At 39.3% G+C, this 16416-nt stretch overlaps 1 protein-coding gene across 3 annotated transcripts in view; it reads right to left on the bottom strand.

Moving 5' to 3' along the window:
- The window catches only part of hydin (HYDIN axonemal central pair apparatus protein), a 72963-nt gene that overhangs the window by 23114 nt on the left and 33433 nt on the right, over positions 1–16416 (bottom strand). For all 3 annotated transcript variants that reach the window (XM_067588813.1, XM_067588815.1, XM_067588814.1), the window contains exons 25-45: positions 12748–12928; positions 11872–12081; positions 9775–10026; positions 9517–9691; positions 8896–9026; positions 7013–7140; positions 6474–6610; positions 6043–6170; positions 5745–5858; positions 5299–5379; positions 4933–5082; positions 4405–4644; positions 3767–3896; positions 3526–3666; positions 3173–3343; positions 2766–2939; positions 2237–2412; positions 2034–2108; positions 1675–1858; positions 957–1086; positions 369–528 (exon numbers count right to left, since the gene is read on the bottom strand). In XM_067588813.1, the coding sequence (XP_067444914.1) occupies positions 369–528; positions 957–1086; positions 1675–1858; positions 2034–2108; positions 2237–2412; positions 2766–2939; positions 3173–3343; positions 3526–3666; positions 3767–3896; positions 4405–4644; positions 4933–5082; positions 5299–5379; positions 5745–5858; positions 6043–6170; positions 6474–6610; positions 7013–7140; positions 8896–9026; positions 9517–9691; positions 9775–10026; positions 11872–12081; positions 12748–12928 (3268 nt within the window). The remainder of the gene's footprint in view (positions 1–368; positions 529–956; positions 1087–1674; positions 1859–2033; positions 2109–2236; positions 2413–2765; positions 2940–3172; positions 3344–3525; positions 3667–3766; positions 3897–4404; positions 4645–4932; positions 5083–5298; positions 5380–5744; positions 5859–6042; positions 6171–6473; positions 6611–7012; positions 7141–8895; positions 9027–9516; positions 9692–9774; positions 10027–11871; positions 12082–12747; positions 12929–16416) is intronic.

Here is a 16416-nt window from a genome sequence, read left to right as displayed (position 1 = left end):
CCGCATTTTAATTACAATACAGATAGAGGTGTGGCTGCAATGAGCAACATGATGTGATAGACGTGCATAGAGATCATTCTGGTTAAATTTTATGGTGGTGTTCCCAGAAACAAAATAGTGTTGTATTTATGTAATATTGATTTGTGGATCATTATCAGGAATAATTGCTCTATAAATGTTCATTTTGGAGTAAGAAGATTGAAAGGTTTCGTTCCCAGGTTGAAAAAATAATTTCAGAAATAAAAAAGATACATGATAAATTATATATTACATTATAAATTCTACCTTTGTGTGTGCCTATGTGTGTATTTTGCTTCACAGAGGATTTTGTTCATAGAGGAGTGTTGAAATGGGATACATATACAGACCTGCTTCATCTCCAGCAAGCTCTTTTTCCTCAACCCTTCTTTAGTATCCTTCTTTCCTTTTTCCTTTTTGCTCTTCTTCTTCAGCTCCTCTTCTTGTAGTCTCTTCATGTCCTCCTGTTGCCTCTTCTCCTCTTGCTTTTTCACTATTCGCTCAAGCTCCCTTATAGGCAAGCACACACATACACACATAAATACACGTTTTTTTTAATGGTTGAAAATATTCCCATTATTTGGGGGAAGCTGTGTTTACTTTGGGCCAGAGCAGCCTAATTAGTATTTGTGAACAATTCTTCTAGACTCTAGAGGGGACTTCAAACAAGTAATGTGCACAACATTAAGAACTGCACATTATTTGATCATATTTTTTTTTAGATTTTCTCTTGCGTCATCCTTCCAAAACAAATGTTCAACATTTGACTGCTGCTTCTTTCCTTTAATTTTATCCTCTTTAATTCTTGGTTCAACAATTTTGTTCCTTCAATACTAACAGGGTTGCATTTATAACTTAATGGGTAAAAAGGTTTTTAACAAAAACCACAATGTCCAGCACCTAATAGAGAGTGTGTCCAACCATCCTGCAGTCAGTACCTGAGTTTCTGCTCTCTGTGTCGCTGAGCAATACGTTCCTTCTCCTCCTCTGGTAGAGCATCATACTCCTCCTCATCCAGCTCCTGCAGCCACTGCTCCTCCTTGTCGGCTTTCTCTTTCTGCAGGGCCTCTGAAGAACACACACAAACACAACACCCACATATGGTGTCATAAAGCTTTATGAAAAAAAAAAAAACATAAACCATACAAAAATTTTGAGCACTGTCCTTAAAAGTACCCTGCTGAGTTTTCTTGCAAACAGTTTCTGTTTACATTCAGTGTTACTCATCAAAATGCATTATGTGCAAACTTAAGATCTAACATACGTGTTGAATGTGTTTCCTTCCTCATAAAGATTTGCAAAGCTGATTTCTTTTGGGAAATTTTGATACCTGCATTGTTTACATCCATGTTTTTCTCACTAGGAGCCTTCTTCTTTCCTGCCTTTGTTGGCGTATTACTACCTTTCACATAACATTACAGCCAACTGTAATTTAGTGACATGAAACAAACAAAACAGGTACCCAAAAAACTGCTCCATAGTGCTACTGTAATAGTGGTCAAAAACTCCACAGGGTACCTTTAATTGTATCAGATTCCAAATTAAATCTTAAATATACTATATACTGTTATACTTGATTTTTTGTTCTTGGATATTCTATTTTGCAACAAAACTTGAAGCAGTCCTATTGTATAAGATTGTGTGTATGTATTTTACCTTCAGCTTCTCGTTGAGCTCTCTCTCGTGCCTTCAGGGCAGTGTAGGAGTCTGACAAGTTGACTACGTAGATGTGTTTCCGGTTATTAAGGGCCTTTAGGACAACTTGCAGCGTGCTTGCCACTGATTGAGTGTACACCGACTCCAGGCCATCAATCATCACACCACGGTAACAGTCACTTAACTGTTATCACGACAACAGCAGCACCCACAGCAATGACAAGACAAAGAGAGCAAACATGATGACACGGTGCAAACCAAGTGAAACTCGGCCTCTTTAAATGGTTACATACAATATATATCAGATATCTGCTGGTTCACAAGTACAAACAGCTGTAATCAAAACAGGGTCATATTACCTGTAATCTCTCCGCCAGGATATCAACCAGCAGCTGCTCAGGTAAGAGATTGCTGAGGGTGGTCCCATCTACTCCCTGAGACAAAAAGAGTGGTTTTTGTTTGCAAAGATGTATCCAGTAGGAGCAAAACCCTCAATTTTTAGAGATTTTTTTTTTTCAATGGTAAAACACACTGGGTGACTAGCAGACTTTAGGAAACGTACCAGGCAATGGGCGACATGCGTGCTTTCAGTCTCCTGAAGTTCCTTGGAGTCATTTCTACTGCAGCTGTCCTCGCTAGGTTTCACAAGAACCTCCACAGGAGCTGAATTTGGAGCTGGATCTGTGGTTTCAAGAGCTGCTGCAGGTCCTGGTGCTGTGGTATCTTCACAGGCCTGAGCTGGAAGCAGACAGATATATTTCTCACCCATTAATTATCAATTTTAAGTTGATGGTAGACTGTGCTCCTCAGTAGTAGTGTCCAAACTTACTATAGAAGATTCATAATCCCTAATTACAAGCACAGTGCTGCTTAGTACAGTATGTCTTGTACTGTTGACCAATTAGCTGTTCCACTGAAGTGGTAGGTGATTACATGCCTTGTTAAATGGCATATTGACAGTATGAGAAAAATTACTTATCTGTCACAAGCCACCTTTTCTGACTTCTAGGCTACTGCAACTCCCAAAACACAAAAACTCCATATAATTATTTTAAAAGGATTACGCTACATTTAAAGTATATCTTGCTTACCAGCCTCCTCAGCCTTCCTCTGAGCATACTCAGCAGCAGCACTGTCATACAATTGTCTTGCTGTCAGACTAACAGGTGAAGTGCCATTTATCAGCACATCTGTAAACACAGCATCAACACTCAGGCACGCTCCTCCGTAATGATGTCCCAGAGCAGCTGCTGTGCTGCTCTTACCTTGAAAAACGGAGGAACAGGACACATATACAGTTTTAAACTCACTACTACCCCAAAGTTGTTATGCAGTAATAATCGCTACAAACCTGTCTGATGAAATAACAACTATATATGCAGTATATACGTATGCATACTCACCCAGCCAAATGACTTTATGTTTTATATTTAATTGAAAAATCAAACAATCGTTTTATTTTTTCCAATGCAGAATCAACTGTTTTCAACTGCTTCACCTGTCAGTGGGGCTCCATATACAATAATAGCAATGCCTCTGCGGTTGCGTGCAGCCAGACCCTCAGGTGACAGGTCAACACCCATGTGGCGGGCGATTGCTCTGGAGACAGGGGTCATTTCTAGGTGTCCCAGTCTCCCATGGCTTCCATCTTTGGTCATCTCTGAAAGAACTGAATGCACAAAACAAGCATTAGAGAGAAAGAACGTGAGAAGTTAAACTTTAGTATAAGAGTTAAAGTTGAAGTCAATCTTACACCTTGTACCTGTGCAAATTACTGTGAATTACACTCGCCTCATGTGAGAATACTTTCACAAGCTTGCAAAATTCCACTACTAAAACAGTTGCACTCACGCAGTTCAGCTCGGTCCACAGTTGTGTGTTTTTTTCCCTCCTTGCTGTCTGGTGGGAGGGAATCGCTTCGTCTCAATCTCTTTTCTTCCTCCTGTGTTTCACCCTTCCCAGCTTCTTTTTCATCAAAGTCTTCCTTCAGATCTGGTGCACACAGGTAGGTCAGGTTAAAACAGGTATGTGCTGATACACTATTCAGACACCTGCAGGTATATGATCTATGTCTATGTGTGCCTGAACCTACCATCATCTTTCAGCTGGGAGCAGTGCTCCTTGTAGTAGTCGAGCAGTTCTGTGGGAAGACTTTCTCCAGGGGCCCTGGGAGGCAGCAGCAGCACATTGTTCTCATCATAACCATGCATCAGACGCAGGATCTGCATAGGATGAGAGGGATGGGGGGTGAGAGAGGAGGGAAGAGGTGCAGAAAGAGAGAAAAGCTGTTTCTTTCTGATGCATTTCATAGTCTCACTCCATATCTCCAGTAACAAGTGCTAAAAAATAAAACAACAAAAGCTGATTTAGTTAAAACATAAGAACTGGTAATGCTGTCTCTTTGTCAAGGTTTAGGCTGGGCAGGACTTCTGATGGCTTTGCTCCCCCCTGGTGGATGAATAGTTTATAAGTTTTGGTTCAGGGTGTGTGATTTACATAAAACTGATTCTATGACAGAAGAAGACATGTCCCTTTTCAAGAGTCTATCATTAACAAACGACCTTGCTGTCCATCTCATTCCCATTTTCTCTTTGTCTCTTATCCATTGGCAATCCTACAGGATAAGGTCAGGATATGAGGTCATCATATAACCCCATTTCTTGCTTTTCACCACCATACATTACAAAATAAAACACATTCTTTTTTGAAACTTCAGAAAAAGAGAGCTACCTCTTCTTCCTCGAGATACTGTGTGTCGAACTCCAGGGAGTAGAATTCAACGGGGAAAGAGCAGGGGTTTTTGACTGTGACTGTGGCTTCCACATCCGTGCTGACAGGCCGGCAAGGCGCCAGCTCCACCACTGACGGGCAAAACTCGAGTTGTGGCTCCTCACCCTGCCCCTGAGCTGTAATGAACACCTGCTGGGTGCCCTCAGCCACACGGACCACTAGCTGCCTGTTGTAAGCACACTGCAAAGACATACTGTGTATAGTATATAGTATGGTAACCATCCTTGTCTTTATTTTCTAACAATTATCAAACTCTTTGTGCATGCTACTTTTCAACTTTCATCTTTCTTTTATAAATACAAAAATCAAAATCCATATTTTATTGAAATTTGGATGCATTGTTTTATTTCCAATGTTGTGTTTCCACCATTTCATAAAAGCAGTAACCCATACAATGCCATGTTACTCTGCCATGAATTGTGCCAAACAACTGTTTGTAGATGCTCTGAAATCAGCAAAGCTCCTTACCCCCTCAGCAGGGCTGAACTTGACCTGGACATTGACCTTTTCACCGTGGGAAAGCATGCCAGAGCAAGGAACCATTTCAAATACCGCCAGAGGAGGCCGCTGCTCCTGCAACACCTTTTTACGCGTGTAGAGAGGCAGGAACTTGTCAACCTGAGTGAATGCAAGAACAGTAGCAGGTCTCACCTTCATGCAGTGATGTCTGTATTTATCTTTATTAGACAGGATTCTGAACAATTAGTACTAAAGATGGCAGATGTCGTGTAGAAGGAGTTTTTGTTATGTGGTGGATATTAATATTTACAAAATTATTTAGGGGAATGGATTGAAATTTCTATAAAAATGACAATTTCTCCTATTGGTCCGTACCTTTTTGAGAGGCTTCACCTCCTCAACTATGCTCCAGTTGCAGGGCACAGACTCATGATTCAACAGCTGTATAGTCTTGATCTAATGGGACATGGGATATAACACAGAAAGTTCTGTATCAACAACCTGATCACATTCTCATTTCTGTTTGAGTATTAAACAGAATGAACTGATTGAAGATTTCATGCTCAAGCATATAATGTTTGAATGTACGTTTGGTAAGAGCAGTCCTTGGAAATTATACACTTAACCTGATCTTACAGTAAACGATCGCAAGATGGCACCACAGCAAGGCAGCATGCTGGTCTCTTATTAGTGCCCCTCATTAGTTGTGTCAATCTGTACATCATATGGCATTTGTACTTTGACCTACTTTCCTGTTCTTCTATTTTTGCATGTTGATAACACTAAGTGTAATAAAATGGGCGGTAGAATCACACTATTACCTGACACATGCCACACTGTACAGTGTCAAACTGCAGTGTATCCGTGGAAACAGTAACGGTCGGTACAGTCACAACTGCACTCAGCCGCACCTGCACCACTGGGCCACCTGTGACCTGTAAAACAAACACAATGATCTTAAAAACAAGATCACACTGCTGCTCATCACTGAGGGAGGGGACTCAATTATTTAGAAATATGATTGTTTCATAGATACAGATACAATGGGGTAGTGCAGAAATAATGACTGTTAATGATGATAATTGATGATAATGAATGTTTGACCATGCCCATGTGTACCTGTATTGGCATGACAACACTTATGCCCCCCATCTGCAGGTTGGCTCCTTGGGAATCAAATTTCACTGTGAAAGTCTGTGTCTCACCGCAGGGAAGGTTCTTCACTCTTTCAAATTCTACACTGAAACCTTTAAAATGAGCAAAAACACAATCACAGCTTTTTATTTGTTGTGTTAAGTGTAGAACAATTGAGAAGAACAGATAATAAAACAGCCAATGAAAACACAAGGATTAATATCAGAGGAGGGGCAGACTACCGAAAACATGTTGTATTAGTTGTAGTGTCCCTTAGGTCCAATCACTGTCAAATTAAAGATTCGGTATAAATGTGGTTGTACAGAAATATTACTGATTAGGAAACAGAGATTAACTGAAAATGTCACATGAGCCTAAATAATGTATTCATGTCTTGCTGCCTATTCATGTGTTACCTGTGCCAGAGAGAGGTTTGCGCTTTGCACAGAAGGACACAGCCACTGACCCAGTGTTGGTGACATTTACAGTGTGACTGAGGACTTTGCCAGGAATGACATAACCAAAATCCAAAACATACTCTGGGAGCTGGAACCTGGGGGAGAGGGAAGGGGTAGAGATGGATAGAAAAAGCAAAAATGGGACAAAGTTAGTTCATTAAGTTTTGATTTTACACATGTGAAGAGTTTTTCTGATGTAGTGCATAAACAGTGGCGCACAGTTAATTGCCTTGGACTTCGATTTGCTTACTTTATATGTGATAATAACTTCGGCCATATCACCCAGACATATTCTGCAGTATAAATTTATGGAACTTGAACAAGCAAGTGTAATATGGTATGAATCAAATCAGCAGACACACACCACAGAGCAAAAACTTACTCAGCCAGATATCATTCATTAACCCAGACTCAATTCCACAACACAGTTTCACACAGTCCTCACTTCAGTCCAGCAAGTCACCATCTGTTTAATCAGAGTGTGTGTTTGTACATACTTGCTAAGTTTGTGCCACTTTCTGGAGGAATCTTGCGAGTCTCTGAGCTCTATCAGGCTACCCGACACAGCAAGAGCATTTTCTTTGACCAATGTTCTCTCAATCTCCATGTGAAGCAGCTCCTCATACTAGAGACAGCAGGCAAAAGAGAGAAGAGAGGGAGAAAGAAGGATGGGGTGAGTAAACACTCAAAAGTTTCTAAAAAGAATTGAAGAGTTACAGAAAGTAATTAATAGTCTGAATGGTAAGAAAAATATTTCAAGGTTTGTCCAAATATATAATCATGTCACAGATGTTAGTGTGGTAAACGTGAAAATTACATACACAATTTTGATATCTTCAGCAGCAAGTAAACTACTCACAGTTGTGATTGAGGACATTTACAAATATATTCCAGCTAGTCAAAATGGCTGTTGACCATATCTCAAATCTGTATTTTCAAAACTCCCTTCAAGATATTCATAAACCTCTTCTAGAAATCCTAAAAGGAAATTTCAATGTTGATAATTAAACTTTAAAATATATCAAATTTTTACTTTCTAACTACTTTCTAATTGGTCATAACTCCAGTGCCTTAAATTATATCAACTATGGCATTTTGGCAGGTAATATTTTAGTTTTAGATATCCAAAATGATCATTAAGAAATATTTAAAGGTATGGAAATAGAATTTCAAAATCCAAAATCAACAGGAGCTTTAATTAGAGGTGACATTTTAGGAAATACACTTATCTAATATCTCACATTAGCCTCTGTAAAACACAAAATTTATGAATTGATTAAACAAACAGTTTAACAAGCGTAAACAAATAAAGTGTAAATTAGTGAATAAGCCTGACTATTCCTTTAATAGCAGAGTAACTTAAGTATAGCTTTAGTCAACTAGTCAGAGTGTAATTGATAATGTAATTTATCATTTTGACTGGGTAAAATGTAATCAATATTTAAGTTTTAGCTAGTCAATAATGTATAAGCTACAGTATGACAAAGTAACTTAATGATATCTCTTATATCATTGTAGATGTGTAGTATTTATCTACACTGGTTAGTGTAATCAACCAAAATTTTTAAACCTTTTATAAATCAGTTTACAGAAATCAGAAAACCGTTGTTGTCCATCTCAAGGCAATATAAATTTGTCTGTGACGTGGTTCATAAGGTACACACAGAATGAAGAAATCTCTTCCTTTCTTGTAGACTGTAACAACAGTAAATAGAAAGTCACTGAGGTCAAGATCTTTTTCTGGATAATGTAATCTGGCCAATTTGTCAGGTTTTGCACAGGTACTGTAGCTTCTCTAGGAGAACCTTATCTGTTATGAAAATGTTTGCATTTTCATTTCAGTGGTTAGAGGAAATGCCAGGGATGTTTCTGGAACAACACACAAAACCGTGAGTAAATAGGCTACTGAGGGGAAAAGCAGAAAATAGAAATTTCCATTGTAATTCAATGGCTCCTGTCTTGGTGAATAGGACACCCTGAAAAATCAATACACAGATAAGAAACAGGAAAAGCCCTACATAATAGGCTGGTTACGAACAGCAGGGATGTAGTGGTACTGCCTTCCCCTTACAGAAAACAATATATTGAGAAATGTGCGGCATATATGCTGACCGCAATGGCAGGCATAAGAAAACTCTGTCTCTACATAAACAGGAAGGACTGTATGAAACAACAGTTTGCTGTTATTTAGTACATATGTTATATGTTTTTTCATATATTGTTATATTGATGTAAGACTTTCTGAAATCACTTTTGCCTGTATCAGAATGAAACATTGTGTAGTTTTCACAACATTTGCTTGCTAGTAACCAACATGACTACAATATTAAGTCCAAAACTCAATATTGTATGAGCATCTTTAAAAGTTTCAGTCACTGACTTTCAGGGTGCAGGTGGCCTCTGTTGTTGCTCCTCCACCAGTGGTGATTCCATTCAAAACTTCTTCTCTCAATCTATTTGCCTCCACAGCTGTTCTGGCCTGCTGCACCACATCACTGTAGCACTCGTCCGCTGCAAGGGAATTACAGCATCCAATCAGAGCATTTGTGTTTCTCTATTTGTTAGCATTGAGGTGTGATTATTAGAGAGACCTGAGAGACCATCAACCAGAAAATTTGGGCTCAATGCTTTCTAGCATAAGGACAAGACTCTGTTCGATAACAATTTCCTCATGTGGATCAATAAACTATTAAATTATGTGGTATAGTAAGCACCTTCTGTTGACTTTTATTGCTATCAAATTTCAGTTTTTTCCTTTCAATGCACAGATTCCTTCTAGTGGCATCGCCTGACACTACCCTAACACTGCATTTGGGCAAATAAAATTAATCTATATTGTAGCAGTTAGTCTGTTGCAGCTTGTGATTTTGGCTACAATGAAAGCATAATAATGAGACTAAATCTTGTATTCTGCAGCTCAGTTGCAGTAAATTCTCATCTTCTGGTTTGTTGTGTAAAGATACAATCATGTCTGCGTGTATAAGTGTATGTGTATGCATACACAAGTTTCGTGGCAAATTGAGGCTTATCCTCGGGAACACTCCCTCTCCAGTCAGTGTTATGTCCTGGGCTGGTAGGTGAGCCACCTCCAGCTGAAGCCGCTTCTCAAACACCTCAGGGATGCCGGGGAGATAGAGCACACGCAGGCATTGCTCCGTGTTGGCATCAACGTAACCCTGGCACACACAAAACCTGGTTGCAAAAAACCTACATTATACATGTACTTTCCGCATCTGAAATGGTCCCATAATGAACTCACCACAGGGGGGATGACTATGGGCAGGCCAGGTCTGACCTCCTGACCTTCCTCATTTAGCTCATTATCTTTTTCCTGCCTTGCATCAGGCTGCTGCTTGTCTTTCTCTGGGACCTTCTCCTGTCCCCCTGTCTCCTTATCTCCCTCCTCCTCCTCCTCCTCCTCCTCCTTTTGAGGCTGTTCGATGCGAAATTTGAAGCCAACCTTGCCAGTATTCCTCAGGATCACCTTAGCTTCCCCTACATGATCAAACAGCTGGAAGAAGAAGAGAGATATTGAGAGAAGAGAGGTAATTTTTCAAACTGCCAGTACCTTTATTTTTAGTGAAGATAATGTGAAGCAGATTTATGGAAAACAGAAGGTTTTGGGACAACTACTCCACCTAGTGTCATTTAGGTGGAATGGGTGCCTTGTTAAAGTGATACAGTAAAAGACCTGTTTTTTGGAGATGCACGATGTTGGTCACGTTTTGCACTAGATACGGTGGTAGTAGCTGTGTTACTGTGATATGAGTACAAAGGAAGGGGTCGTTATGTGAACAAAGTGAATAAAGTGTAGTGCCAATATTTTTAAAATAACATAAACATGCCCTAAGCTTCTTCATTCTCTTGGACTTCCTGTGATACCTGTATTTACTGCGATGACAGTAACACAAAAGATTTGAACTGAAGACAGGAACTTAGACAGAGGCATAGATTAAGAGAGAGAGAAAGGAAGAGACAGAGATAAACAGAGACAAACAAGAAAAATAATAATAGAAATGTTGCTCCAAATCTTGAGTTCAAAGTTAGTCACTTGTTAGTCTTGTGATACCAGACAATCAGAGATCTCCACCTACTGAAGTCCGGGGATTTCTAAATGCACAATAGTTGCTTGAATGGCAGTGAGAAGAGCCGCTAACACATTTAGTCAAGGACACGCCTCACCAGAAATGATGCTCTCCCCCCATTCTCCTCCCCCAGTATCAAGGGCCGCCCCAAAGACTTTAGATTGGTTCTGCAATGCAGGTTTTTTTTTTGAACTCTCTCATTGTTTCTACCCAGTTTTAACAATGAAACCTGGGAGATTGTCCTCAGTCTCTGACTGAGACTGACTTGTGAGTCTAGTAACAAGTAACAAGAGGAGGATGTTTCAGGACTTATTGACAAATGTGGATAAATCTTTGAATAGAAGAGAACAACAATGAGAGAGAGAGACAGCAAGAGCAAAAAGAAAGCAAGAGGTGCTGAACGGACAGGAAGGTCAGAGAAATGTTCTGCTGAATCGCTAATTTCAACTAAATCAAAGATCAATATGTCCTTGTTTTGAATATCAATGATAACTGGTCTGGATGGCTTGCATACTTAAAGAGGGAGTGGAAGTGCAAAAGGCTAAACTATGAAAAACTATGCAGTGACATCCAAAGTCAATGTGGCTCTTCTCACCAGTTTTTTTAATACATAAAGAAGGTACGTAAAAAAATAACTTTGATGCTCTTAATAGTAGATATTATGTTTAAATAATGTGTATCCCAATGACATAATATCTCTCAGCATTGGATCCTGTGATATCCAGAAGAAGTGGAATTGGGAAGATAAAATTAGATTGTTGGTGAAAACACTAACAATCAATAAAAGCAAATAATCATGAAATAAACTAAACCATTGCAGCAAACACATCATCATCCAAGACCAAATCTGTCACACTCCCCTTGAGCCTGCCAGTTTCATTTTGATGATGGCAGAAAGCATCATTCCCCAAAGTTCTGGAAAAAACTAATTAGCTTTGTCTAAGACATCATGTGTTGCACATGGATGAGCAAACAGATGGCAAAGGAACAACAAGGACAAGAAAAGCAGGATAACAGAACATCAAGGAGGGCAAATTAACTTAAAAGGAAGGAGTGTAGCTTGATAGGGAGCAAAGGAGGGTTTTGCCCTGACATGAGTCTCTCAAGGCTTAGCTATGACCAGCATTCTCTAACTCCAGTCATGGCCCTAATCCTAGCTTTAACCATCTGTATATTCTAAGATGAAAGAACTGCCGGAGAGGCTAAACTCAGTGTAAGGCCCTGTAGGCCCCGTATACAGTGTATCCATACAAATATATATACATATATACCTGCGGACCAAAGTCGACGATGGCAGAATCAAGGCTGTAGCTAACTTCTGATGCTTCTCCTCTGAGTTTGATCTCATATGTGGGCCCCTCCTCCACCTGGCACTGTGCTACCACCTCTTGGCTGACATATTCATGGCCGTAGAAGTAGAATGTGACCAGCTGCTGGTCCCCGGGTTGTAGCTGACCATAGATTGGCAAGACATCAAACACCTACAGACACAGAAAGAAAACTACTATAGTAGATTCAGCTTGCCACTTGGCCAGCGTCATATGTCAAAAACTCACGGGATTCATTCACATTTTTAATGCTTCTCTCACTGTGCTATGAGTTTTCCCTTTAAGCTAGTATTTTACAACATATCTCATTCAGAGTCTGCACTAGCAGTGCGTACTACTGCGTTTAGTGCTGACACAATTAGCCCTTCAATGAATGACTTAATCAATGTATACTAAATGCCTTTGTTTTTCTGGATTGTTGGTCAGACAATAATGATGTTATCATTTACAATGTCGTATTATGTTTATAGTTGTGGCCCTACTTGGGTTATATATCACAGATGTGATTACACTATACTCTCTGAACACTCAAGTAAGGGGCACCTTATTATAAATATAATACTTTATAAAACCTGGGAATTATCACAATGCATGAAACTGTAGAAAGATATTCTGCACACTGTCACAAAGGGAATGTCCACATTGGGGTTTATGATGCAAAAACATGTGCATGTGTGTGGGTGTGGCATGTGCTTGTGTGTCTACCTCCATAGTGCAGCATAGAGAGGGAACGACTCGCTCATTAGCTGCTCCATATCCCCTGACAAACTGGAGATCTCAGGAAAACCCAGATTTGTTTACATGTGAGCATTTGCCTACCTCTTCCACATACGCAGAGCACTGTGTGTCGTTCTGTTCTTGTGCACCAGGCCTGGGACTGAGAGTAGCTGAAAAGGTGGGAGGACGCTTTCTAGAGGAAACCCTTCTCTCTTCAGTCTCATTTATTGAATTTTCCTGTTCCACCTCTTCCTCCAGCAACAGTTTATTCACCTCTGTCTCTCTGTGAGGGCGAAAGGATAATAAAATATCTCTGAAGTAAAATATTTATTTTCTCCATGATGAAAGTAAAACTGCACAGTAAATTATACATGCAATGGATGGAACATGGGGGGGAAAAAATCAATGAGAAGAGGTGAGAAAAATGAATGAAACTGTGCTCAAGCTTCACGAAAATAGACCAATCAAAGCTTGAAGATGTCCATCAGGTAGCAGACTAACACATTAACACAGAAAATGCCAACAGTAAATTATGCAACCTTCTATCATATATCCAATATCTCATTAACAAATATTGTTATACACAAGTGGAGTAGAAAATCTTCAGCACCAACACCCCAAAGAACTCTCATTTTCTCTCTCTGTTCTACTCTCTCTTTCCCTGTGGGATCAGACTGGGTGCATCCATCAAGTTAATTAAACAGAGTGTTCTATAATTAAGAGGAATTTTAATAGGCAAGCAGCAGGAAACAGGTCAGGATAGATTGCAGTGAAGTGCTGAATAAACATGGAAGAGAATGAAAGAGATTTAGTGAGTGAAGCCATCTCAAAGCTGCGCTGGACAAGTTCTATATTAAATCACCAAATACTGGTTACATTATTGCCAAAGTGTGTGTGCACATGCTTGTGCGTGTCTGCCTGTGTGTGTGTGCTTCGGCGTATGTATACATGTAAGGCAGCATTCAAGCTTGCACACACAGTAGTCAGAGTGTCCAAGAATGCTACAGCACTGATGTGTCAGCTTCTAATGAGTGGACAGAAGTGATGCACCCAGCAGGGGGCACTGTTGTATGGTCAGTCTAATGAAGAACTGTGGGACTAGCGGGCCTTAGGGAGAGGACAAAATAGTACATCCAGCAATCTAAGATGTAAGGGTGAACAGATACAGTAGGTCAATGACTTAAAAAATAGGGTGCATCTCTTTGTGCATACGAGTATGTAAAAGTCCATAAAAAGACATCTGTCCCCCCGGTGGATAAAAAAAAAGAAGCTTTTTAAAATGTGGGTCCTCTAAGAAAGAGTTTAAAACCCACTGGTGCGGACAGAGGAACAGATGGTGAGACAGCAGATGATGACTTTGCAAGAGATCAGCCCAAAACAGAAATAGCCTATCCTGACATTCTCATATCTGTTTTTCTCTTCCATCTATTCTTTCCTTCATGCATACGTTAGGTTTCACTGTGTGTTTTCCACAGTTCATTTTCATTCTTGCTAAAAATCTACACATCAAATACCGCTGAACTGGAGACATCTCACTTTCAGCTGCCAGAGAGTGAGAAAAAAGAATGATGGGGAGCAAGAGAGTTTGTTGCAGAAAAATGGTATAGAGAAAAGGCTACTGGGATTACAGTGCGTGTGTGTGCGTGAGAGAAGCTGTCTCACAAATTGGATGTGTATATTTGGCAGTCTGGGTCATGTCCACCGATATGTCTACAAATGATAGTGATGCTACTCGAAACACGACAAAATACTTAGTTGTCAGACATTGGTTGGTATTGCCAGAATTTATGTTTTATGTATTTTTGAAAATAAGAGTGTGTTTGGGTGTCTGAGAGAGAAAAAAAAGACCAGCAGAGACAGAAAAAGAAGACAAAGTGATTATTATACCTATACAGTATATAAATGCATTTAAAAAATGTACAAACAAGGACAGTCAGTTTCCCTTCTCACATGCTTTTGTCTCATTTTGTTAATACAAGAGGAGTGACCTGGCACTGTACTTAAGTACAATTTTGAGGCACTTATTTTATACTTTTACTCCACTACATTTCAAGGGAAAATACCTGTGGTACTAAGGACAACTGAGGCTTGTCGAGTTATTCCTTTATTCATCAAAGTATCGATTGGTCAGAAGTACAAGTTTTCCATGACAATACTGCACTATTTACTCAACTACATTCATTTGCTAGCTGTAGTTACTAGTTACTCTGTCGGTTAAGATTTTATATCCTAAACCTATAACGAGTTTATAAAATCCAATACATTGTTATAGTTAAACTACCCAGCAGTCTAAACTAATTTCAATAAGCTCAAGCTCGACCACCTACAATGTTAAAATGCTTCTTACTCAATTTGACATAAAACCTTTTAATATAAAAATATTAAAAAATATAATACACGGGACATTCTGCTGCATCACAAGTCATTTTTATTTTGATACTTATGTGTATTTTGACATTTTGCTGACTTTCGTTTTTCCTTGTAATGCGGCACTTTCACATTGTCACGTAGCTACTTTTTCTTAAGTAAAGGATCTAAATTCTTCTTCCATCACTGCTACATCTGCCTTGTCATTGGTTTTCCTAAGAATTCCTTAAGCAAGTGGAATTTCAACCTAAGATTTATCTACTTTCCTCTTTATTGTGTTATGAAAGGTAGTTTTTTTGCTTTTTGTCTGAAAGCCTAGAATTTGCATTCTCTGTTTCTTATGATGGACTTGTGTTGCAGTGTCTGACTCCATATTAGAAGGTTGTTGCATATTCAAATCATGTCTGGGTTATGCAATGAATTTGTTGTTTTTACATATCATTTACATCCTTTCTTACTATCACTAACCCATTGGTTAATTGTATATTCTGAACATTTGTTTATCCTTATAAACCACCACTACTGTTTGCACTATCTAGTGGTGCTTACTGTGATTACTGCAATGACAATAAAGTTGAACGTTATCTAATCTAATATGCTTTTGTGAACTATGGATACCCAAAATCCCATGTACAGTACACTTGTTATGCTTCTGTCACTTCTGTTTGTCCAGAAAACCTTTGAGCAACAAGAATTCCATTCTTCCACCTGTGAATACCCTGATCACATGTAACTCAAAAAGAAATAATGGTGTACAGGTATGCAGGTCTAAACGCATACAGGTCTACATGGTTCATTTTGCCAGTGATAACACAAAGCAGCCTGCTTCAATTACTGTGCAGCAGCAGGTTCTGTTTGAAACTGTAAAATTCCAGATTTAAAAGACTGAATGCATGACCATGGATAGTGTTGTTCAAGAATCAATCTCCCCATTGCTTTAGTCCCTCTGTACACCTTGGCTTAAACTCAACATCTTCTGAAACACCTAGAGTTATCAGCTTTCTAGTTAAATTATTGTTAGTTATTGCTGATATAAAATCATTAAGAAGGAGAAGTTACACTATTATATTAATGACTGTAACAATTTTTCTATCTATCAGTGGGATAGATGGATAGAAAGGAGTTAGCTCTATTGAAATTCGTCTCTCCAAGGGCTGTGGTGTAATTACTGATAGGGATGTAATTAGCTGAACATGGCTAGATAGTGCAGGTTTTGTGAGCGAGAAAGAGAGACTTTAGAGACAGTGTGTGCACGCAGAGTGAGGTCTCCATTTAATTAGCAGGACGGCCTGTGAGACAGACTGTTAAGAGAGGTCACAATATAAGAGGGAAAGGGTGAAGACAGAAAAGAGAAGAGAAGGTTGATAAGGATTAGGTAGAGAGCAGAAGCACAGGCGGCAGAGC

The sequence above is a fragment of the Thunnus thynnus genome, chromosome 5 (genome assembly GCF_963924715.1).
Source record: "Thunnus thynnus chromosome 5, fThuThy2.1, whole genome shotgun sequence".
Taxonomy (NCBI): Eukaryota; Metazoa; Chordata; class Actinopteri; order Scombriformes; family Scombridae; genus Thunnus; species Thunnus thynnus.
Note: the sequence above shows the minus strand (reverse complement) of the source record. Positions and strands in the feature narration are given on the sequence as shown.